The sequence below is a fragment of the Bubalus bubalis genome, chromosome 1 (genome assembly GCF_019923935.1).
Source record: "Bubalus bubalis isolate 160015118507 breed Murrah chromosome 1, NDDB_SH_1, whole genome shotgun sequence".
Lineage (NCBI taxonomy): Eukaryota > Metazoa > Chordata > Mammalia > Artiodactyla > Bovidae > Bubalus > Bubalus bubalis.
This window is the reverse complement of record NC_059157.1, coordinates 112246730-112270720: the sequence shown is the minus strand read 5'-3', so window position 1 is coordinate 112270720 and position 23991 is coordinate 112246730. Positions and strand designations below refer to the sequence as shown.

General features: G+C 37.2%; 1 protein-coding gene across 1 annotated transcript in view; it reads left to right on the top strand.

The window, feature by feature from the left end:
- Positions 1–20492, top strand: part of KPNA1 (karyopherin subunit alpha 1) — a 70926-nt gene extending 50434 nt beyond the window's left edge. The window contains exons 7-14 of the mRNA XM_006057209.4: positions 179–267; positions 614–713; positions 1261–1424; positions 2895–2973; positions 8320–8445; positions 10400–10527; positions 15501–15679; positions 17004–20492. Coding sequence (XP_006057271.1) covers positions 179–267; positions 614–713; positions 1261–1424; positions 2895–2973; positions 8320–8445; positions 10400–10527; positions 15501–15679; positions 17004–17191 — 1053 coding nt within the window. The 3' untranslated portion in view covers positions 17192–20492. The remainder of the gene's footprint in view (positions 1–178; positions 268–613; positions 714–1260; positions 1425–2894; positions 2974–8319; positions 8446–10399; positions 10528–15500; positions 15680–17003) is intronic.
- The last annotated feature ends 3499 nt before the right edge of the window (positions 20493–23991 follow it).

Sequence of the window (23991 nt, the reverse complement as noted above, 5' to 3'; positions counted from 1 at the left end):
ATTTGACTCCCTGATGAGTGATCTTAGAGGTGTTAATAGTTAATGTCCATGTACAATATGTTGATTAGCTACTGTATTATTTTGTAAAGAGTTTTTGTAGTATGTTTGCATCTTTTTTGAAAGAACTATGAAAAGATTAAACTCTGCAGCCTGTCATTAATGAATAATTCTTTCACAGGCAGTCTGGGCTCTTGGCAACATTGCTGGAGATAGTACCATGTGCAGGGACTATGTTTTAGACTGCAATATTCTTCCCCCTCTTCTGCAGTAAGTTTCTTTCTTTTTTGTGGGTAATAAAAATATGGGAAGTTCCTCAGAAACAAGTGCATCTTTGGAAATCATTTTGGATTTCCTAGTGTTGCTTTTCATTACAAATATTTTCTTACTAACTTGTTGAGCTCATTTCCTTGGGCACTCTCTCTTATTCAGGTGTGTAAAAAGAAGTGCCAGTATTCTGAGTTCTTTGTGTTAGAATTAAACTTTATTGTTCTGGAGAAGAGCTATTTGAAGACATCTGTCTATCAATAGCCTTAAGTGGTTAAATATTTATCATATGCTATCAGAGAATTGATGCCCATTATATCATTTACCAATTGCATCATTATGCTTATAGGTTATTTTCAAAGCAGAACCGCCTGACTATGACCCGGAATGCAGTATGGGCTTTGTCTAATCTCTGTAGAGGGAAAAGTCCGCCTCCAGAATTTGCAAAGGTAAGGATTATGCTTGTGGGAAATTGGCAGAAAAAGTACAGTTAAAAGAGTGTAGCAACCAATGTTAATGTGAATAGAATGATTTTTGATAAACTAAAATGTTAGAATTTTGTTTCTAGAAAACTAGGTCTTTGTTTTTGTTTGAATTTGGAATAAATCTTCACTGCCTGTAGAAAGCTCTGAACTAACCTTAAATGTGGCATTTTTTGTTCATAACAAAGTATCTAAAATGTAGAATTTCCTAGCTTTAGCACTTAGGGAAATTACTTTATCTGTGATCCACAGAGAGTATTTTGATAAGGAATCCCACCCTTAGAATTGGTATATATTAAACTTTGCTCTTTGAAATTGTTTTCCTTGGGCATTGACTATTTCATCAAAATAAACTGCAAGGTGGAAATGTCATTTGGCCACTTATTACGCCATCTCTAGAAGGATTAATCACTACAGAAGTCACCAGGTGTGTGCCTGGTTGCTTTCTGGATCCCCACTCCTCACTTGCTTTTATTTTATTGAATTTCATAATCGTGTCACCTTTCCTTTACAGGTTTCCCCCTGTCTGAATGTGCTTTCTTGGTTGCTGTTTGTCAGTGACACTGATGTACTGGCTGATGCCTGCTGGGCCCTCTCATATCTATCAGATGGACCCAATGATAAAATTCAAGCAGTCATTGATGCAGGAGTATGTAGGAGACTTGTGGAGCTGTTGATGTAAGATATCTTTAAGAAAGTGTGTTCTTTTGTCTCTCCTACTAGTGTTCTAGTTGCTGATACTCAAATATTAATGTATTATACTGATTTGTTGTGCTTTGGGCTACTGTCCTTTGTTACTTTGTTATATTCACATTAAATGTTTGTTTTTTTGTTTTGAGGGTTATAAAGAGCCTCTCACTCTTCTGTGTAAGCAGCCCTTCAGCAAAAACTTTTGGAAAACTCTGATCTATTTAATTCTAGCTCATACTTAGTATTCTGAGACAAACCACTGGATGGCAAACTTATCTTTTGTCTCATGTAGTCTAGGCTCACTTAGTCTAAGCTCTTTAAAGCTTAACCTAGACTAGTGTCAGACTTTGAATTTTATTTTGCTGTATCTCTTTGGATCCCTTTCATTTATGAAGTAGAAGATATACTGATGGCATAACTAATTTGAGACTGTATTAATCAAATTTTTAGAAAATAACTATTGAAGAAAAAGTTAGAGTGATAACATAATGGGGAAATAGTATAATTACAAGCCATGTGAAATTTATTGGAGTAAGTACAAAGTAGATGGAAGGAAACATTGTCCCAAAGATGACACATCGAATGGATTAGATAGTATAATATATAGAGTATAAAACTCTGGGATGATAGCTGGCCACAGACTGGGTACAGATCAGTAGCATAATGCTTTTGTGTATTAAAAGCAGTGTAATGCTGGAGGAGTCAGAAGTACAGCATTCAGAATCTGGGAAGTAATCTTTTGTACTCTTTAATCACTTTTACTATATATTTTTACTATTTCTTGTTGGTCATCAGATCTTAAATGTGAAGAAACTGGCATAGTTTTGAGAAGAGTGATCAATCTCATTAAACAGGAGAGAAAAGATATTTAAGGAAAGTTAAAGGATATTAACTTATTTAGCCTGAAGTCAAAACTTAATATCTGTCCTCAGATATGTAAAAGATTTTGGAGGGGGTTTTCAGACCACCAAGTTAGCAGAAGTTTAGTAGAAAGAGTTTAGTATTTGAAGTATGGAGCCTGACTCATTTTCAAGGTAGTTCAACTGTTGACATGTTTTTATTTCTGTGAAAATGAAATAATTTGTAAAACTTTAAAAAGTGGTATATAAATGTTACTGTTGCTATTATCTCAGCAACCATGGAAACCAAGAGGAAATGAAACCTGTTTTAAAGAATGAGAGGGAAAAGTTGGACTCTAGGTGATGAAATACTTGGGAAAGGTTTTTAGAAAAGATTTGTAGCTTTTATCCAAAAATATTAAATAAGGGAAAGACAGTCCTTCTTGGGTACACCAAAAACATTTCCTCATCTTGATAGGGTTCCTTGTACCTTTCTGGTTCAAGATCCTATCACGTATCTCTTGGGTTTTAGCTCTAAGGAAAGGAATTTACAGATGTTACTGTGATATAAGACATCTTTTACTGTGATATAAGACATCTTTTCTTTTTATGGTTGCAGGCATAATGATTATAAAGTGGTTTCTCCTGCTTTGCGGGCTGTTGGAAACATTGTCACAGGAGATGATGTTCAGACACAGGTATGAATAAATGGTAACTTTTTTTCCTTCCAAAATAGCACATTGACCACTACCCCCCCCCCCCCCCCACCTCCCAGTATGTTTCTGTTACAGTATTTTTAACTCCCTATTATTGGGGAGAATTGATACTTTGTTTCATTAATGTTTGTTAAATGTTAGCTTTGGCAGCTACTTTCAAAACCTTCACTACTTGTATCTCTGTCTTGATCTACTGCTTGTAGCAGTCTTGGGTTCCTGAGGAGCCTGGTGGGCTCCTTGGGGTCACAAATAATCAGATACAACTGAGGGACTGGCCACACACAGTAGTGCAACTTATCCTTTTGGTTAGATTTATTTCTCACTACTTCTATTTGAAGGGATTCCTGTGAGCATCAGAAGTTTCCAGTAGCATCCTTTCTTTCAGCTTCATCTCCTCTTCCCTGGTAGCTTCCTCCTTTCTGTACATGGTAAGTTTCCTAAGTGAGGAGGATCTTCCCTCCCAGTTCATAATGTGATCCTCTAATCCACTCAACTTTTATATCAAGATACATCACTCATGGTGGATTCTTCTAGCTATTTTTATTCTTGATCCCTCAGATGCATTGGCATCATCTTTAAAATTATCTTCCTAGGCTTCTGTGATGTTGAAGTATTTTGGGTCTCCTGCCTCATTGACCATTTGTTTTTCTTTAGCAAGCTCCTTTACCTGTTCTTTTCTCTTTATGGGATTATCCTCTGTAGGGGATTAGGTTTCAGCTTTAGCTCTTTCTTAACCAGCTCTGACTTTCAGCAAGGCATTTAATGTCTTTACTTTTCTACTCTATAAAATTAAGGAGACTTTGTTCTCAGTTGTCTTCCAGCTCTTAACATTTACTTTAAAATGATTCTGTCCACAGAGGAACTGTTGTTTTTCCTGGTATATCTGGCCCTCTGCTTATTTACGTTCCTGTCTTGGTGAATGACCCCAGCGGTCACCCAAGCCAAAAACCCGGACGTTAGTTTGGTTACTGCCTTTCTTCCATCTTTCTTATCAGTCACTAATGATGGTCATCTCTACTTATTCCTTGCAGTGCTTAGTTCACACATTTCTTACTGTACTATTCCCATGTCACTAGAAGGATGCTTGTAACATGCAAATTTGATCATGTCATTTTCTTAAAATCTTTTTATAGCCCCCGATTGTTCTTGGATAGTGTTCTAAGATCCTTTAAAGTCTGGCACCTGTAAAATGAAATGCTATGCAACAGAATGAAGAACCTATTAAGCATGTTTTAATACACAGAATGTTTTTCAGGTTCTGTTGTTCAAAAAGGAAAACGAGACACAGAATAGTGTGTAGCATACATTACTATTTGTGTAAGAGTGGTGGAGAGGAGAAAAAAAACAATATATGTGTGTTTGTAATTGCATAAAATTTCTCAGGAAGCACACATAGGAAGCTAATAACATGGTTGTCTCTGTGGTTAGCTGGGGTATAGGAATGGAAAGGAAGCTTAAAACTATATAGTCCTTTTTATTTTCTGAATTTTAAAACCATATCAGTTTATTTGCTATTGAAAAAAAGTTTGTCTACCCCTTCCCATGCCATACTCTATGCTTTTGCCATGTCGTGTTTATTCCTGTGAAATAGCTGTGACACACCCGGATTCTGAGATTTAACACAGAGCTTGCTTCCCTTGGCATGGAATATATGTCTCCATCCCCCTTCCCTGCTCTGACCAGCCCCTCACACAAACTCGCACTCTGCCATTAATGTCTTGTCATTCTTCAAGTCTTGCTATTAATTTTCTCTGAGAAGCTAACTCTTAAATTAGGTGCTCCCTCCTTTGTTTCATCTGTCATAGCACTTACCACTGTATAACTGTCTGCTAGATTGTAAGCTTATAGAAGTGGAACTGTGTCAATCTTGTTCACTTTTGTTCTTCTATAATTGTCCCAGGCACAGTGTATAGAGACTCAAAAAATATTTACCTAATAAATGAAGTTCTGAATCTATATATAGTTCTGATCTCTCTCAAGTTCCAGTAACATGTTTCCAGTACCTGTCTCACTTTATCTTCTCACCCACAAAGTGAGTTCCAAGTTTTGATTTTTCCCACTTCAATTAATGGTACGATTTATTCACCCACTCTTGAAACTTTGCAGTCATGTTTGGTGTCTCCATCTCTCATACTTTTTTTTGATAGCAAGTCAGCAGGTCTTATGGGTTCTTGAGTTTTTATTGAATTTTGGCTGTGCTGGGTCTTTGTTGCTTTGTGTGGTCTTTCCCTAGTTGGAGCGCACGGGCTGCTCTTCATTTTGGTGTGAGGGCTTCTCATTGCAGTGGTTTCTCTCGTTGTGGAGCACAGGCTCTAGGTGTGTAGGCTTCAGTAGTTGTGACATACAGGCTCAGTAGGTTGCAGCTCATGGGCCCTAGAACATGCAGGCTTCAGTGATTGCAGCATGCAGGCTCTAGAGCCTGGGCTCAATAGTTGTGCACAGCCTTTGTGGCATATAGAATCTTCCCAACCAGGAATCAAACTCATATCCCCTGCATCATTGCAGGCAGAATCTTACCCACTGCGCCCCCAGGCAAGTCCCTTCATCGTTTCTAGGTCCACACCTGATTACCTTAGTTTGGGCCCTGTTTTCTCTCATACAGTGGTTGTTGCTATACCTACCGTATTTATCCTCCTGCTCTCTCAGGCATTTACCCCTCTCGGTGTATTCTTCCTGCTGCTGCTGCTGCTAAGTCACTTCAGTCGTGTCCGACTCTGTGCAACCCCATAGATGGCAGCCCACCAGGTTCCCTCGTCCCTGGGATTCTCCAGGCACGAACACGAGTGGGGTGCCATTGCCTTCTCTGGTATTCTTCCTAATAACTGCTTAATCTTTTCTAAAATAACTGTTCACAATATTTTCCTCCTAGAAACATTGAGCTTTAATGGCTATGAGATAAAAAACCTTGAAAGACTTAGGAGTTTGCACTGCAGTGTTTTAGTTTCATTCTTCTTTCTAGCCTCCTGTTAATTTTTTGGGTACAGAACCTTTCCTTAATAGTTTCACTGATGTTTTCTTAATTCAGTACTTTGTGGTAGCCTATCAGATTTCATTTCTAATCCTTCCATATGCTGTATCCTCCCTCTTTGCTTATAAAATTCTATCTGTGTTTCAAAGTGTTTCCTCCCACCCCCTCCCATGAAGTCTTTTTTTTTCTTACTACTCTTTCTCAAGTAATTCTTTAACTTCTGACATACTTATTTTCCACACCACATCAGCATTTAACATATTGCTTTGTGACTTTTTTATACTGTTATTTGGAATGACGGTACTTGTTAAACTACAAGTTTTGTTACTTTTTGAGTTAATGGGCAAAAATTGGCTTCATTTTAATTTTCATTTCTTTGTGAGGTAATTTGCTATTAAAATTGTAGTTTCTCTTATCAGTTTACATACTAAAGACAGCAACCTTTTCTGTTGCAAATGCTTTTTCACATTGCTGTGCATTTTAATTTTCATGAATTTCTTGACATACAAAAATTTCTATTTGGTAAAATTTTAATTTTTCCCCTATAATTTCTTCTACTGTTTTATTGCTTATAAAGTCCTTCACTGTCCTCCAAACAAGCTGTTAACTGGCTAATTTATATTAATACTTACTTCTGCTTTATGGTTTCTTTTTTATATTTACTCTTTAAATAGGTTGCAAATTTATTTTAGTAACTGTTTGGGGTTAAGGATTGATTTAAAAATGTTTTTCAACTAGTTACCCCTTATTCTAGTTGTCCTTGTTGTTCAGTCTGTCACTTAAGTCATGTCCAACTTTTTGTGACCCCATGAATTGCAGCATACCAGGCTTCTCTGTCCTTTACTATCTCCCTGAGTTTGCTCAAACTCATGTCCATTGAGTCAGTGATGCCATCCAACCATCTCATCCTCTTTCACCCTCTTCTCCTCTTGCCCTCAGTCTTTCCCAGCATCAGTGTCTTTTCCAGTGAGTCAGCTCTTCGCATCAGGTGGCCAAAGTATTGGAGCTTCACATTTAGCATCAGACTTTCCAGTGGATATTCAGGATTGATTTCCTTTAGGATTGACTGGTTTCATCTTCTTGCAGTCCAAGGGAGTCTCAAGTCTTCTCCAACACCAGTTTCAAAGTGTCAGTTCTTTGGCGCTTAGCCTTCTTTATGGTCCAACTCTCACATCCATACATGACTACTGGAAAAACTATGGCTTTGACTATATGGACCTTTGTTGGCAAAGTGATATCTCTGGTTTTAAATACGCTGTCTAGGTTTGTCATAGCTATTCTTCCAAGGAGCAAATGTCTTTTAATTTTGTGGCTGCAGTCACCGTCTGCATTGATTTTGGAACCCAAGAAAATGAAATCTGGCAATTTCCACATTTTCCCCATCTATTTACCATGAAGTGATAGGACCAGATGTCATAATCTTAGGTTTTTGCATGTTGAGTTTTAAGCCAGTTTTTTTCACTCTCCTCTTTGATCTTCATCAAGAGGTTCTTTAGTTTTTCTTCACTAGAACCATCTATTAAATAAGACTACTAGTCAGTTAATCCTTTATTGAAGAAAAAAGTATATATACTTAATTCTTGATAAATACTTGCATTTGTTTCTAGACTAGATATGTTGTTCTCTTCTTTAGGGGCTTCCCTTGTGGCTCAACTGGTAAAGAATCCACCTACAGTGCGGGAGATGTGGGTTCGATCCCTGGGTTGGGAAGATCCCCTGAAGAAGGGAAAGGCTACCTACTTCAGTATTCTGGCCTAGAGAATTCCATGGACTGTATAGTCCGTGGGGTCACAAAGAGTTGGACAGGACTGAGCAACTTTCACTTTTCTTTGATGATTGATTCTTGAGCCTGTCACATATCATTTTAATCATTATAACTTTATGATTTTAGTTTCCGGTAGAGTAGATTCCCTTGTTCACTTATATTTGTCTTACTTTCTTCACCTTTGTAAGCTGTTTAATAGTTGGGGGCATGTATTTTCAATCTTTGTATCCTGTAAAGCACCTGGTATTCTTAACTAAGTATATATTGATTTCTGAGACCACTTATTAATTTCTGGCCATTTACTGGGAAGATATTTAATATGCTATAGGCATAGTAAAGTGAATAAGGCACAGCGTGCTGTATATATATTATGCTTAGCAGTTGTGAGTATATATAATGAAATTGCTTTGATAATCTTAGAAATGAATTTTTATTAGCAGTGAATACTTTTTTACATATATAAAGTTAAGTCTAAAATTTCAAGGAGAGATTATTTTTCTTTTGCCTGTATTTTCCTAAAATAAAGTATGTGAGTTAGAGATTTACTTCTGTTTGGATCAATACAATAAGTACCCTTTTCAAACTTTTCCTTTAGGTAATTTTGAATTGCTCAGCTCTGCAGAGTTTGTTGCATTTGCTGAGTAGCCCAAAGGAGTCTATCAAAAAGGAGGCGTGTTGGACAATATCTAATATCACAGCTGGAAATAGAGCACAGATCCAGGTAATCTCATATCACGCTTCTTTATTCTATATTTTTTACTATTTAAGGGTTTTTTCAGACAGCATTTAAAGTGTATATTTGTGTGTGTGTGTGTGTGTGTATATATATATATTTTTTTTTTTCATTATTGCCTTGGAGACCACTAATTTCCAGTGCTATCTTATTCAGTCTACTACTTAGTTTTTTTATTGCATTATAGAGGTTAAGTCTTTTGAAACCTACACTTAGGCTTTGGCTTTTTCTCTTTGCCTTAAATATTTGATTATTTGCCAAGATCTGAGACGTAGTATCTTGTATTTTCAAAATGTTTTGATGGACTTTATGCTAAGTAGATTGGATTTTTACTCTTGCCAAGTAAACATTTATTTATTTTTTAATATTTATTTTTTAATGGACTCGTGTTAGATTGCTTCAGTTTTTCACTACTCTTTGGGGACCTAGTTTTCTCTAAATAGTTATCTGCCCTTGATTTTTGTTCTTATATTAGTGGGAGAGTGACCCAACTGAGATACAGTGGGCCAAATGTTTCAGGATAGACCATGAGAAAGGCTGAAACAACAAGGTAGAACAGATGTACCATAGACTTTGAGCTGAGTAGAATTGTAGAGGTCATCTAATCCAACATTCTTGATTAAAGATGAAACTGAGGCTCAGAGATATAAAATGATTTGCTCACAGATACCTTCAGTAAATGACAGAGCCAAGATGAAGCATCTTTCCACTAAACTTTACTGATTTCCTTCAGTGGTACAGTAGAAAGAGTTCTTGACCAGGAAAACATTGTTAGTCATCCCCCAGAAGGCTGTAAGGGACTGAGATTTATAGCTATGGCAATTTATAGCATGTTTTTAGCTGTAGTTTATTGTCTGCTACCATCAAGTTCTCATGTAGAATTCCTCAGTTTTTTGATAAAGGAAATGATAACCCATTTTAGGTTCTTGAACTGAGGAGAAACATGAAGAAAGCAATTTGAGGAAGACTACTTTAGTATATGCTGCTGCTGCTAAGTCGCTTCAGTCGTGTCCGACTCTGTGCGACCCCATAGACGGCAGCCCACCAGGCTCTCCCGTCCCTGGGATTCTCCAGGCAAGAACACTGGAGTGGGTTGCCATTTCCTTCTCCAGTGCATGAAAGTGAAAAGTGAAAGTGAAGTTGCTCAGTCATGTCTGACTCTTCATGACCCCATGGGCTTCAGCCTACCAGGCTCCTCCGTCCATGGGATTCTCCAGGCAAGAGTACTGGAGTGGAGTGCCATTGCCTTCTCCTTAGTATATGAGAGGGACTGAATAAAAGTACTCTGTCTAACAAAGGGCTCTTCTGGTAATCTGGGTGGGAGGTTGTGGCTTGGAGTAAAATAGTGGCAGTGCTAAAGGAAAAGATGAATTTAGGGTGTTCTGAATTGAGAATGTAAGGGAGATTTGGTGACTGATTGAATTTAGAATGAATAAATAAAAACAAAACAGCCTTTTGAACTAGAGAGGTTTGAAAAAAGACCTGATAGAGCAGATGATATGTTTAAGGTGGATAGCAGATGTACACTGAGCCCTCAGCCACCTTGGACTGGGATTCCAGTGAGAAATGGGGACCGGAGCTGTAGAACACACATGTGAGAGTGGATGCTATGAAAGAAAGTAGAATGGCAGAGGAACAGAGAATTGAACCTTTAAAATTTGTTATTGTGAATGGAATAAGAGAGAACAATAGAAGAGAAAAGAACCCCTGTAGAAGAGAAAACTAGGAGATTACAGGGTCACAAACTCCAGGGAGGATGTTAGTGTAATTAAGTATAGTCAAAAAGTTTGGGATAATGAGGAGTTAACTCCTCCTTCTGGTGTATCTTTAATAGGGGACGGGCGACATTAGTAAAGGTAGCTGAAAAGTTATAAGTAGCATCATGAACATTTTTACAACTCTTGTAATTTCCTTTTCTTTAATTTTTTTTCTTTAATTTCAGACTGTGATAGATGCCAACATTTTCCCAGCCCTCATTAGTATATTACAAACTGCTGAGTTTCGGACAAGGAAAGAAGCTGCTTGGGCTATCACAAATGCAACTTCTGGAGGATCAGCTGAACAGATCAAGTAAGTACTAACCAAATAGTGTCTTGTAAAGAAAATCATTCTGTCTCCCAGTTACGAATGCTCAACTCTGGCCTCTTGGAAGATTGTTATCCGTTTCATAATTAGACTCAAGTGTATATTTGATTTCTTAATATTTCGCCCATTCTTTATTGCTAAAGATAATTCTGGGATGTGAGAAGGAAGGCATAGTTGAGGTTTGAGGCCATCGAAATACTTATAGGGGTGGCTTGAGCCTACTCTGAAAGCTGCCTAATCAAAAACATTGTGGGTAGTCCAGTAGGTTACTTGTAGAATTCTTAAGAGTCCAACTTTAATAGCTAACTTGCTATTTCTTATTTAGATGTCTTAATAATAGAAACGCACAGGCTTGAAAGAGAAGTATGAAAGTGCCAAATTCAGTAGAGGCAAGTCTCCTAAAGTACTATTATTCAGTAAAGGGAGAGATCTGTATTAAATTGAGACTTAAATGGCCCCTAGAGCAGCAACTTACAACCTTAATGGCTAGAGAATGTATAAATATGGATAGAAATCAATTCCTCTAAAGAATATCATATAATCAAATGCTTAATTATGGATATATCCTGCATTAACGTACTTTGGGGAATTCAAATGAGGAGAAGATGGTTACCAATGAGTGTTAAACCACCTTTTCTACATATGTAACATGGGGGAAACATAGCTACTTCTGATATTGTTTCTTTGTGGATTAAGTGTAGGTGCTCAGCCAGTGCTGACTTTTAGTGCTGTGTTTGGAATTTCAACAAAGTAGTCCTAAGATTTCAGAAATTGATCAGTTACAGAAAATCAGAAGTATATACCTGAAATAATACAATTTAAATAGATGAACACATGCAGTAGGTATTTCAGTAAAGTTCATCATGTATAGGTTAGCCAAGGGAACTTCAAATGGTCTTTAGAACGTATTTGTATGAGATTGGGTCTGTTTTAATCTTCAAAATTCTGGTTTGGAGCACTATGATTTTTAAATATGTCACCACCAGATGGCAGTAATATGAAGTAATATAGAAGTTATTAGAACAGTTGATGGGGCTTCCCAGGTGGCGCTCGTGATAAAGAACCTGGCTGCTAGTGCAGGAGACGTAAGAGACGTGGGTTCAATGCTGGGTCAGGAAGATCCCCTAAAGGATGACACAGCAACCCACTCCAGTATTCTTGCCTGGAGAATCCCATGGACAGAGGAGCCTGGTGGGCTACAGTCATGGGGTCGCACAGAATTGGACATGACTGAAGCAACTTAACATGCACACATGCAGAACAGTTGACAGTCAAGTTTTATGTTCAGATTCAGATTTATAATTATTGTCACTATATATTATACCAGTGTGTTTTCTTAATTGACATGTATATATTTTAAAGACATTTAAAAAATACTATGGTATCCATCAGGAAGTATTCAGGGTGTTTTGCTCTGTTAGGAGTGGAATGGCTCCTATCCCTTTTTAAAATTCAGCATAGCTATTTGTAATAATGAAGTTAATTATCAATCTCCTAGCCATTTTTTCTTAAAGAGTTATATTGAAAGATTATTATGAAAATATTACAGTCTAAATTATAGAAAATAAACTGACTTTATTACTGATAAAAGACATCTATGTGGCTTTTGCTTATTCTTGTTGAGAAGACAAGATTTAGATGCAAGAACCGGTTATGAATAACTTGGGAAGTATTCATAATTTTAGGTTAAATATAATCAAATGCTAATACATACTACAGTTCTTAAAACTGAAGGATAAATAATGTTGCCTGGAATTAAAGTTTCATAAAAGAGATGAAATTTGCCATTTGAGTAGAGATTTGGTAGTTTTGGAGGAGAGAATATCATGAAGGAATGTGCACAGTAAATGTTATTGGAAGAGGCAAATCAATCTCTATAGGGGATGAGGAATTTAATGATAGATAGACTTTGAAAACTGAGACGAAGGCATTAATCTTGGATATTGGGAAGACTTTGGAGTGTCTTTAATATTAAAAGTGATACGAAGAAGACAGTGATTTGAGGAGAGGAAAGACAGTTAAGATGCCTTTGTAATATTAATAGTTTAGTACATAGTGATGGCCAAAATTACAGTAATAGCTGTAAGGACTTGGACTTGCCTCGCAGTCCAGTGGTTAAGATTCCACTGCTTCCACTGCAGGGCATATAGGTTTGATCCCTAGTGGAAACTAAAGATCCCGCATGCTGTGTGAGCAAAATATATATATAATAGCTGTAGCAGTGAGGTACAGGTCTAAATATGGGAAAGAAAGCTATAGGATTTGGTAACAGATCGAAAAGGAAAGGAAAGAACCAAAGACTGAAGAAAAAAGTGATGCTTTTGATAAAAATTAGGACACAGAAGCAAAATCCTGTCTTAAGAGAGATGGTTTAAGACACAGTAAGTTTGTTGCTCATCAGAAATTTTCTTAATGAAAGCCTTTCCTGACACAGAGCCACCTAGCATCAGTGATTGCTTTATCACTGACTGCTTTATCCAAGTGTTTGAAATACACCATTCACTGGAGCCAGTTCCAGACTTGAACCATGCTTTTTTCAAAGTGGCATGACTTTCCATCTCCCAACAGCCCAGCTCCCCTGGTCCTCTGTTTTGATGAAGGTTACTTTGGAGAAACTTGTATCAATAGTGAAACACCACTATGGTGGTCTTTAAGTCTCCAAAAATGAGTGATTGTAGCAGAAAATAGCACCTTAAATTCCTCTGATCTTGTAAGGAGGTATAATTTAAATGGCTAGAATTGGGAACCCAGAACTCATTGAATGAACTGTGTCAAAATACAAGAAGTACTAATACCATGTTTTTGCAGATAAAATCTGCTCACATCTTCAAAACTCTGAATTTACTTATTAGTACATTTTTTTGTAGTTTTAAAATAGTTTTAGTCAGTATTTATTCATTTAATTATATACAAGTTGTAGAAGTTTTTTTTAACTTAAAATTCGTTTTTAATCCCGAATCAAGTTTTCAGTACACTGGTTTTCATAATAAGAGATTTTACAACCAGACAGTATAACAAAAGTAATGAGGTTTTAAAAGAAAATATAAGGATTAGAGGTCACCAAACCAAGATTTCTAGTGGGGAGAGGAGATCACATCAAACGTAGACCAGGATCAAGCTTGAGGACGGTTTGGAGATTCTGAACAAGTCTCTGAAGTATCCAATTGCTGTTGCCTGTATAGGCCAGTGGAGTTTAAGTGCAGACATGTAAGTCATCTGTTTAAGTAACTACTTTTAAAATTTTGCTGGTGTTTAATGACAGACTTAGTGTGGTTCCCAGATTTTTCTACTTGAGGAAACTGAGACACAGAGAGATCAGATAACTTATCCAAAGTCATCCTGCTTATATGTAGCACAGCGGGATATAATAGTGGTTATCTCTGGATACTTTTTCTTTATGCTTTTCTATGATATTTCAAGTTTGCAGCAACTAATATAATCTAAGAAGGCTTTTTTTTTTTTTTAAGAGAAACAGAATTATATAGATATGTTGAAGGAATGGTTAACAGGATTTAGTGACTAAAAACTGTGCTGTAAAGGAAGGGGAAATGGTCAGAAATGGCTTTAGGCCTATGTAGTCTGTATTTGAGTGACCTAGCCTGTCGAAGGATGTATCATCTAAATTATCAGTAAATATTTAAATAAAATTATGCATGATACTATTAAAGTCATTCCATAGCAAATAATAAAGCTAAATATGATATAAATTTAAAACAATTAAGGCTTTTAAAAGAAGAGAAAAATTGAGATGATAGTAAAAGTTCCTGTATACTTTGTAAATTTCTTCTAGTAAAAGCTTGCTTTAGTATGGTTACATTTGTTACAGTAGAACCAGTACTGATACATTATTAGCTTAAATTCATATTTTATATTGAGGATTATTATTTGTGTTGTACAGTTACAGATTTTGATGAATGTTTCCACCATTGTTGTATCATTCACTGCTCTAAAAGTCCCCTCTTCTTCACCTGTTCATCACTGCACCCTTACCCCCATCCCTAAAATCCCTGGCAACCACTATTCTTTTCTGTTGCCTTTATAAAAGTTTTATGTTTTCCAGAATGTCATATATTTAGAATCACACAGTATGGAGTCTGTTCAGACTAGTTTCTTTCATTAGCAATATGCATTTAAGGTTCCTTCACATCTTTTCTTAACTTGATAGCTCATTTTATTTTTATCACTGAATCCCTGGTGGCTCAGTGGTAAAAATATCCACCTGCCAATGCAGGAGACATGGGTTTGATCCCTAGGTGGGGAAGATCCCCTGGAGAAGGAAATGGCAACTGACTCCAGTATTCTTGCCTGGGAAATCCCATGGACAGAGGAGCCTGGTGGGCTATAGTCCTTGGAGTTGCAAAAGAGTTGGACACAACTTTGTGATTATATAGGAACAGTATTCCATTGTCTGGATACACTATAGTTTATTCATTCACCTGAGTTAGGAATAAAATTCCTGTAGATATTCTTGTACAGGTTTTTGTGTGGACATAAGTTTTCATTGCAATTGGGTAAATATCTGGGGAGTGTGATTGCTGGGTCATATGGAAAGCTTTCTTAAAAAAAAAAAAAACTGCCAAGCTGTTTTTCACTGTGGTTATCTTTTCTATTCCCACCAGCAAAAAATGAGATGTTGTCTCAAGCAAAAAAAAAAAAAAAAAAAAAGGATGTTGTCTCTCCACATTCTTATCAGCCTTTGGTATTAACAGTGTTTTGGATTTTATCCACTTTAACATGTGTGGGGTCATCAGTTTTGATTTGCAGCCTCCCGATGACACATGTTGAGTGCCTTTTCATGTTTATTTGCTATCAGTGTCTCTTGGACTTTTTTGGACAAGGTGTAGGTTGTATGGTTCAATGAGTGCCTACTTTTATTTCTTCAGTGAATTTGAGGATTTTCCTTCCACCAAAAGTTTTATGAAATTAAAAGCTTTGACTAAATTGTTCTATCAATTTAGGTACCTTGTAGAACTGGGCTGTATCAAGCCACTCTGTGATCTCCTCACGGTCATGGACTCTAAGATTGTACAGGTTGCCTTGAATGGCTTGGAAAATATCCTGAGGCTTGGAGAACAAGAAGCCAAAAGGAATGGCACTGGCATTAATCCTTACTGTGCTTTGATTGAAGAAGCTTATGGTAAGCGAGATTAATAGATGTCCTGAAATTATTTTTTTCTTTTTCTCCGTACTTTTCTGGCCTGTTCACATCTGTCATTAGCAAACTCATACAAAAAATTTCTCCCATAAATATTTAGTATGCAAGATTGGAAAACAGATGCATTGTAGATGTGAAGAGAAGCAAGTATCCTAAGTTTAGCCCTTTTTACATTGGACTGTTAGGATCTTCTGTTCCCTGATACTGCCCGCCATTATGATACTTTTGTATTCTTACTAGTACATCTGAACCTCAAGAGCACCCATATCTACTGTAGACAACACCCCATTCCACTCCTTTTCTAAGATTTTAGACTTCTGATTTTGCATTGCATTTCCCAGTTCCTGTGCTTCTAACTGTAAAGATTTCTAGTTTCATTAGAAACAGTCGAGTCACTTTCTGCCTTTTGGTTTCCTCATTCTTCCAATCTCAGTTCTAACGATACCTTTAATCATTGGTTTACCATTGTACTTGATAACTTTTACGTTCCCTAAGTGCACTCTAAGGTCTGTTTATTCCTAAGATTGGAATTAGGGGTCATAGGGCACAGTCATCTTCAGATTTATCAGATAATGCAGAATTGTTTTCTAAAATGACTTTAACAGTTTACCACTTCGTAAAAGGCTTGATTGTAAAAACTATATTCCTGCATAGTGTAATAAGTTTTGAAATGTATAAAAAGACAAATATTCCTTTACCCAGATATTTTGCTATAGATATCTTGTTAATTTTTGGATGTATGTGTGTGCATGTGTGAGCACTGTTAACATTTATTTCCAGTATTGCTGTAGCCTTTAGATTGCTTATAAGCTGTAGGTAAAAGAAAGCCTAGCTCAGATGTACTTAAACTTAGTAAAGGGAGTATGTGTTGGCTAGTTGTTTTGGTTGGACTTCTTCCTTAAAGCAATATAAATTGATTCTGGCTGATTGATTTATGATGTTACACCTTTGTTGAAATGATAATGGTTAGCTCAGAGCCTGGATAGCTAGAACCAGAGCTAAGAATAAACTTAGGCCGCAGACACAGTCCAGTAGGAAAACTTCTGCTTCTGGCCTTAGGCACAGGATGATGTGACTGTTCCAGAAACTGCTGCTTCTGGGGACTGGCTGTTGCTTGCACACACATTTAAGATGTCAGTTTGCAATACTTCTTTTCAGTTGTAACTGGAGGAATATTTTCTGTGTTGTTGCAAAATGCTTATGAGAAGTAAGTAGAGAATCTTCCTTTACATCAGAGAAACAAACATGGCAAAATACAGTTTTATTAAAATTTCTAACAGATTTTTAAAAAATTCTTCCATTTTAGGGCTGGATAAAATTGAATTCTTACAGAGTCATGAAAACCAAGAGATCTACCAGAAGGCCTTTGATCTTATTGAGCATTACTTTGGGACCGAGGATGAGGACAGCAGCATCGCACCGCAGGTTGACCTCAGCCAGCAGCAGTACATCTTCCAGCAGTGTGAGGCACCTATGGAAGGTTTCCAGCTTTGAAGCAGTCTCTGCTTTCATGTCCCTGTGTCAGCCCAGGCTGCCCAGTCAAGTCCTCTGTGGAGCCCACAGTCCTCATGGAGCTAACTTCTCAAATGTTTTCCATAATACTGTTTGCGCTCATTTGCTTGCCTTGCGCACCTGCTCTCTTACACACATCTGGAAAACCTTTGGCTCTCTGTGGTGGAATACCCTTCTAATAAAAGGGTAATAACCAGAACGGCCCACTCTGTTATGGAAAACCCTAGGCTTTCGAGATCTGCACTTACATATTATAGAGTCATGGGAATATGCACATGTTAATGTGGCTCCCTTTTTTTTTGTGGGGGAAAAAGAGGACTCCTCGTTCCCTTTAATGTGGGAAAAAATACTGACATTAAAAGATGAAACTAAATCTTTACCTTGAATTTCACACAACTGCTTGCAACAAGGGAGATGTTTAGACCTGTTGTGTACTTCAGAGTACTTTCAGGAGTTCCTCCACAGTGAACCCTTGGATTAACTGGTGGCTTTTTCTAGCCACATTTGCATTAATCCTTACTGAGATTGGATGGTTTTCTTTCCTCTATTGACGCCATTCTCCACAGATAGTAAACCATCCGCTCCCTCACCTTCAGCCTTCAGTGAATGTGCTTCTAGTTGTCAGGAATGCTGAAGAATTAACTTTGACTCTTAAATGTGATACTGGTTTGAAGATTCCCTTAGAGCAGAAAGGAGAGGGGCACATATTAATTTGTATGGCTATTGCTTCTCTTTGGTCTTACGTGTCTTAGGGTTTGGAAGTGGTACAGTTCTAATACTGGTATGAAGATTTAGAATCCTTAGTGATCAAAACCGTATCCTGTAATTCAATAAAAAAGTTAAAAACAGAAAAAGAAAAAAAAAAACCCTCTGATTTTCCCAAACTTAACCAGTGTGACTAGGGCTGTTTCTGCATTAAAACAAATGTTTCAGGCTTTGTGGTCCTGATCAAGGTCCTCATTAAATTGGAGTTCACCCTAGGTGCTGTTCCCTTCTGTGACTGGCAAATAAATACGCTTCTAAAGGTTACTTAGGGATTATTTTTTTTCCTTAGTTAGGTGCAGCTGGATTCTAGTGTATTCATGCTGCACGTAAGTAGCATCCTTATTTTCAATGACCATCTTCTGGACAGACCTGTTGAACCCAAATAAGGGCAGTGATCTTTTTCTTATGACCTCATTGTTCCCTAATCATTTCATCTCCTACTAGTACTGCCCAGTCAAGTCCCTTCCATAAAATAAAAAGTTTCTACCTTCTGGCTCATTTAATGACTACAACCTCTACCTGCAAATGGCGCTTCCAGTACTGTCTTCAGTGATCCACATTTGTGCTCGGACTGGAATGAGAAAAATAAGCTTAATTGCCAAGAGAACTGCAACTGAGTTCAATACGATTTCTTGGTGCTAGTTGGCCATCTTGACTCAATGTTGGGACATATTATCAGAGAAGATTTTTTGTTGATGTGCTGTTCAAAATGAATTCTGAAGGAAAGTTGCTCAGTTCTTTTTCAGAGAATATCCTTTTAAACCTCTTGTCCTCTTCTAGAATTCATTATAACCCCAAAGTGTAACTATTTGAAAGTTCCCCTGACAAGCTGTTATATCTCTGGTAAATCCTGCTGAACATTAGGGATATTCAGAGCTTTCATACCTCATCATGTTGTTTAAACCACCAACTCACGTGATCTGATTTAAACTTTAATAAGAAATCCACTTCATTCAAAATAGAAAGATACAAAGACAAAGAACATTTATCAGCCAAGTGTGTGACGCATTCTTCGCATCTAGTCTGTAGTTGTGTCTGTGCTCTGGAATGGATACCGTCTGCTGATGTCTGTTATTGATGGAGCAGCCACTGCAAAACTAGTCAACTCCGTCTATAACTGTTACTTTTTCTAGTGCTGCTTTGTGCTGAAAGAACATTTTAGTTTACTGCACTTGACCTGTAAAAGACTTTCTTTGTAATTTTAGGGACAAATTAGGTGGTTAATTTAAAGAAAAACTTTCAATGTTGCCTTTACATCACATTAAAATATAACTTCTTTCAGAAGGGTAATAGAAGCACTGAATGATAGTAAAACTCTTGTTTTTAGCTTTGACATTTTTTGTGGCTGAGTTTTTTTAAATTGTAAATTACTGGTAACATCGTTTCTCTAGGATGTTTTAAATCATGTCCCTTCTATTGGATAATTTTAAAAATTTCATCTTGTTTTGATAAATCAATTTTAACGGAAAAAATATAAAACGAAGTTTCCCCAAATTAGCAAGCAAAGCATACACTGGGAATTTTTGTTAGCAACTGCAGGTGTCTCAATGAATGGAGTAAAACAAAATCCATTTAACTAATGTGGTCTATTGTCTGTCTTAAACAAGAGGAGTTTATCTTGCTCTGTCCTAGAAGTTTGTGAGCCATGAGATCGCTAATTTTTTCTTGCAGTTAAGTTTTTAAAATATAAAAGTTGGAATTGATTAAAAGTTAAATCCCATCATAACTGTTGGAATTGATAAAGCAGCCTTTTTAGTAACAGAGGGACATTTTAGAAGGTAGCTGTTAAAAAGTCCTGTTTTTAGTTCTCTACCTGGCAGGTTGTGTTAATTTACTTTCACTGAGATGTTAGTCATTACAAAAGCATGCTAATTTCAACACAGGAATACTCTTCTGCAGTTTTATATACCGCTCTGGGGGAAAGTGGCTTGATTTTCCTTTCTCCTTTTTTATTTCCTCCTCTAAACTTTCAAAGTGTATTCTTTGAAATGAGAACTTTAGTTGGGGGGGGAGGGTGTGGCGGGGAAGCACTGATAACATTTGGGATGTAAAGACACTTTGTATCTGAAGGATCAGCAGGTAGATATGTGTTAGACTGAAAGACACCTAGAAAGGTAAAGGTGATAGGTATGAAGAATGTGAGATTTAGGAGACACAGTTCTCCATGGAACACTTCATGTTGTCACTAAGTAATTAGAACCTTTTTACACTTTGTCAGCTGTACTGTTTTTGAAAATTCTGTTGCCCTAGGATTGTACCTTCCATCTGCCAGATAAAGCTGAATGGACTCTGGGTTGTTTTTCATCGTTATTGTCACAGATAAAAACTTTTGACAGTTACCCCATAATAAATCTGAATTATCCCAGATTGTTGCTGATTTTGCATAAGAAAAAATATGTTGTATATTTTATTAAGCAGACTTTGTCAGCTATCCTCTGTTGTACATGGCCACCCACGGGCAACTATGAATTTACTTCTCCAGTGCTAAATAAATATTTCAGTTATTTAACCCCCCCAATTTGAGGTTGCATTATGAAAGTTTTCCTCAACTTAAAGAATTTTTCATTTTGTGAACATTTTAATATCAAGAGGCAAGTCATTAAAGGTATTTAAGGGCTTGGGACTTTCTGCATATATTGGAAATTGTGATGTCTAAGGGTGATTTTCAGTAAAGAGGGGATCCACTTGTAGGAAGAAGTATTATTTGCTTTTCATATTTACTATGTTCTACCTCCTGCATTCCAAAATTTGCTCAGACAGGTGTACCTATTGTGGAAGTCTCATCTGAATTTTTTTGCCATCTGAAGCTGTTAGCTTCAGCTAGAACCATTTTTCTTCTATTATGAGGTAAGCAGAGTAAATATATCTACCCAGTTGAGAAATATTCGTGGCTACCTTTTTCCGTCATCAGAAGTTAAAAACTTTATATATATGTGTGTGTATATTTTTAAAGTAATTGAAGACCAGATGTGGCGCTCCTAGTCCAGGAAGTCTGCTTTGATTTGGGTAGTATTCTGTAACATGCTTTATTGTCAGGAAAAGGCAGTAACAGTGGGTACCAGAGCAGCATAAAGGTGTGATAAAACAAATACCACTGTATGCTGGTTTTTAAAATATCAGATTGCTACTGGACATAAAACTCATCTGGAAGTTTGGAGTAAGGAGAAAGGATTAAGGGTAGATGAAGTTCCATTCTGTTTTCAGCTAGGAGTAGACAAAGAAATCCTAGTCTGTTTTCTTACAGGTCAGATAAAGGGAACTCATCTTGATTGGAACCTCTTTAGTCTTCCAGGTGCCTGGTTAAGGACTTTCACTTTTTCTCATTTAATCCTCATTTTATCCACCTCTTTGAGGTGGATAATTTGTCATCATGGTGACAAAATCAAGACTTAGGAGAATTTACTTTGCCTCAAGGTCACAGCCCTTAGACACTGTCCAAAGGTGGGGGAAGCCCTGCAGTTTGTGTGTCTTGAGGAAAGCAGCAGTCACAAGTGTTCTGTGCCAAGAATTCCCAGAACAGGACACTGCAGCCACAGCTGGGCCAAGTTACTTGTTTTGTTGGGCTATTCTTTCTTATCAGCACCTTGAAATGACTAAATCGGGTATGAACTGCTTTTAGGCTACACAGTCCAGAGTGTAGAGACTCAATCCAAACATCTTTCCTCTTCTGTGGTGCTAAAATTTCCTATGACTTGACAAGTTAAAAATAACATGATTCATTGAGTTTAGTAGCATAACTGCTAAACTCAGAAACATGTTTCCATTCAACAAATTCAAATGTAGAAAGCAAAGTACTGACACAGAGGGGAAAAGCTTTGGAATGAAGAATGTTACCATAGAAAGCAGTGCCATCCATGGATGTGAATTTAACACAGCTGACTTCCTAAAGGATTATCAACCCAAGGAGTGTCCAAAGTTTAAAAAATGACCTTTTATGTATGTTGTTATGTTCTGCTTACCTCGTCATTTTGACCACTCTATGTCCTTTTTCAAAGTGTTTTTACACTTTGATTTGGAATGGTTCTAATGATTCTTTGTACTTGAATGTGGTTGGTCAGGCCATGGATGAGTGCCTTGCACACAGTAGACATTCAATAAATATTAAATGACTGAAGGAATGTGCATCTATGTGATATTAGTAAAGGGTACGGGGCTTCCCTGATAGCTCAGTTGGTAAAGAATCTGCCAGCAATGCAGGAGACCCTGATTCGATTCCTGGGTTGGGAAGATCCCCTGGAGAAGGGATAGGCTACCCACTCCAGTATTATTGAGCTTCCCTTGTGGCTCAGCTGGTAAAGAGTCCACCTGCAAGGTGGGAGACCTGGGTTTCATCCTTGGGTTGGGAAGAAACCCTGGAGAAGGGAAAGGCTACCCATTCCAGTACTCTGGCCTGGAGAGTTCCATGGACTGTATAGTCTATGAGGTCGCAAGGAGTCAGACACGACTGAGTGACTTTCACTTGGTTACAAAAGAAAGCTCAAAGGGATTCTTTTATGCTGCTGTTTGAAACCAGGATGAACAACTCTTAAAGCTAGTGTCTCAACATGTGTTTTATATGTAGTTCCCTTTCTGGAGACCTAATTTGACCTTAAGTTTACAAAACCAAACACTGTCCTAACACAAGTTTTGTTACATAAAGAAAAAAAACTCAAAAATGCCTTCTGAGAAAAGTTAATGGGTATATTTTATAGGGTAACTAATATTACCAACCCCATGTTTATATATACACCAGAAATAGCTCATCAGTCTCTTTTGGCATACTCTTAAGAAAAAAATTTTTGGCCGATTATATCCAACGAATGTGGAAGCTCGTGGTTGCTTTAGACTACTGCATTTTTCATTTTTACACATTGCATATATTGCTGCATGAGAATATTTTCTTTATGCATTCCTCCAATTTAACTGACAAATCAGTATAAACAGAAAGATGTATTTATTCACTGTGATTGCTTATCTACCATTTTTGAGAGATTTCACTGACCAGGTATTTTTCTGAAAACAAAACAGTCTTAAAACAGTCTTAGTTCCTGCAGACTACACGTTTATCCACAGTACACACTTGTTGGGTTTACAAATTTATTAAGGCTCCCTTAGATGACTGTTGCCCTCATTTCATTCGCCATTTTGGAAAAAAGTATTCTTCTGATTTTAAAATCAGTATGTGGTCAGTTCTGTGATCTTCAATCGTTTTTCAAAGAATAAAATTACTCTCTAAATTCCTTTATCTATACCCACTTAACCTGAGGAAGCCAAAGGAGCCCAGAGGCTCAGTATGGACCACTGCCTTATATAACACACTTGGGCCCAGCATTATTTATGGGTAAATAGAAACTCAGAAGGCCACAATAATGGAGAGGGATCTGGACAGGCTGGAGTGCAAATTAGCACACAGAGTGTAGAATCTTTCAAGATTAACTTCTGATGATGAGAGCCCTCTTGGGAAGTCCACACTGTTCTGGTTTGCTGAGGGCAGTCCTGGTTTTTAAATCAACACCTGTTAATTATTTTAGTGCCCTCTTTTACTTTAAAAAAGTTTAGATAAGTTATATGGCCACCCCATATTTAGCCCAAAGAGATTTTCATATATTTAAATTGTTGGTGGTCTTAAGCAACTGGGTATGTTCAGATTTCAATTATGCTTGATCTTTGAGGTCTGGGTTTGGCAATCAGACTTAGTGTGAAGGAAGTCGGTCAAGTTGTTCTGTAGTATAGGAATCACCCCCAGGCAATGCTAAGGTTTAGCACTCATACCTACCCTCCCAATTTTTTTTAATATAAAAAAAAATGACCCATCTGTGGTAGTATTTGTGTCTGTCTTTTTAATTAAAAAAAATTCTACAATGTCGTGCTGGGTTTTGCCATACAACACTGTTAACAAGAGGCACAACATGGCAATCTAGCTGTCCATCAACTGACGAACGGATAAAGAAGATGCGGTAAATATATACAATGGAATATTACTCAGTCATTGAACAGATTTAGGTCAGTTCTAGTGAGGTGGATGAACCCAGAGCCTA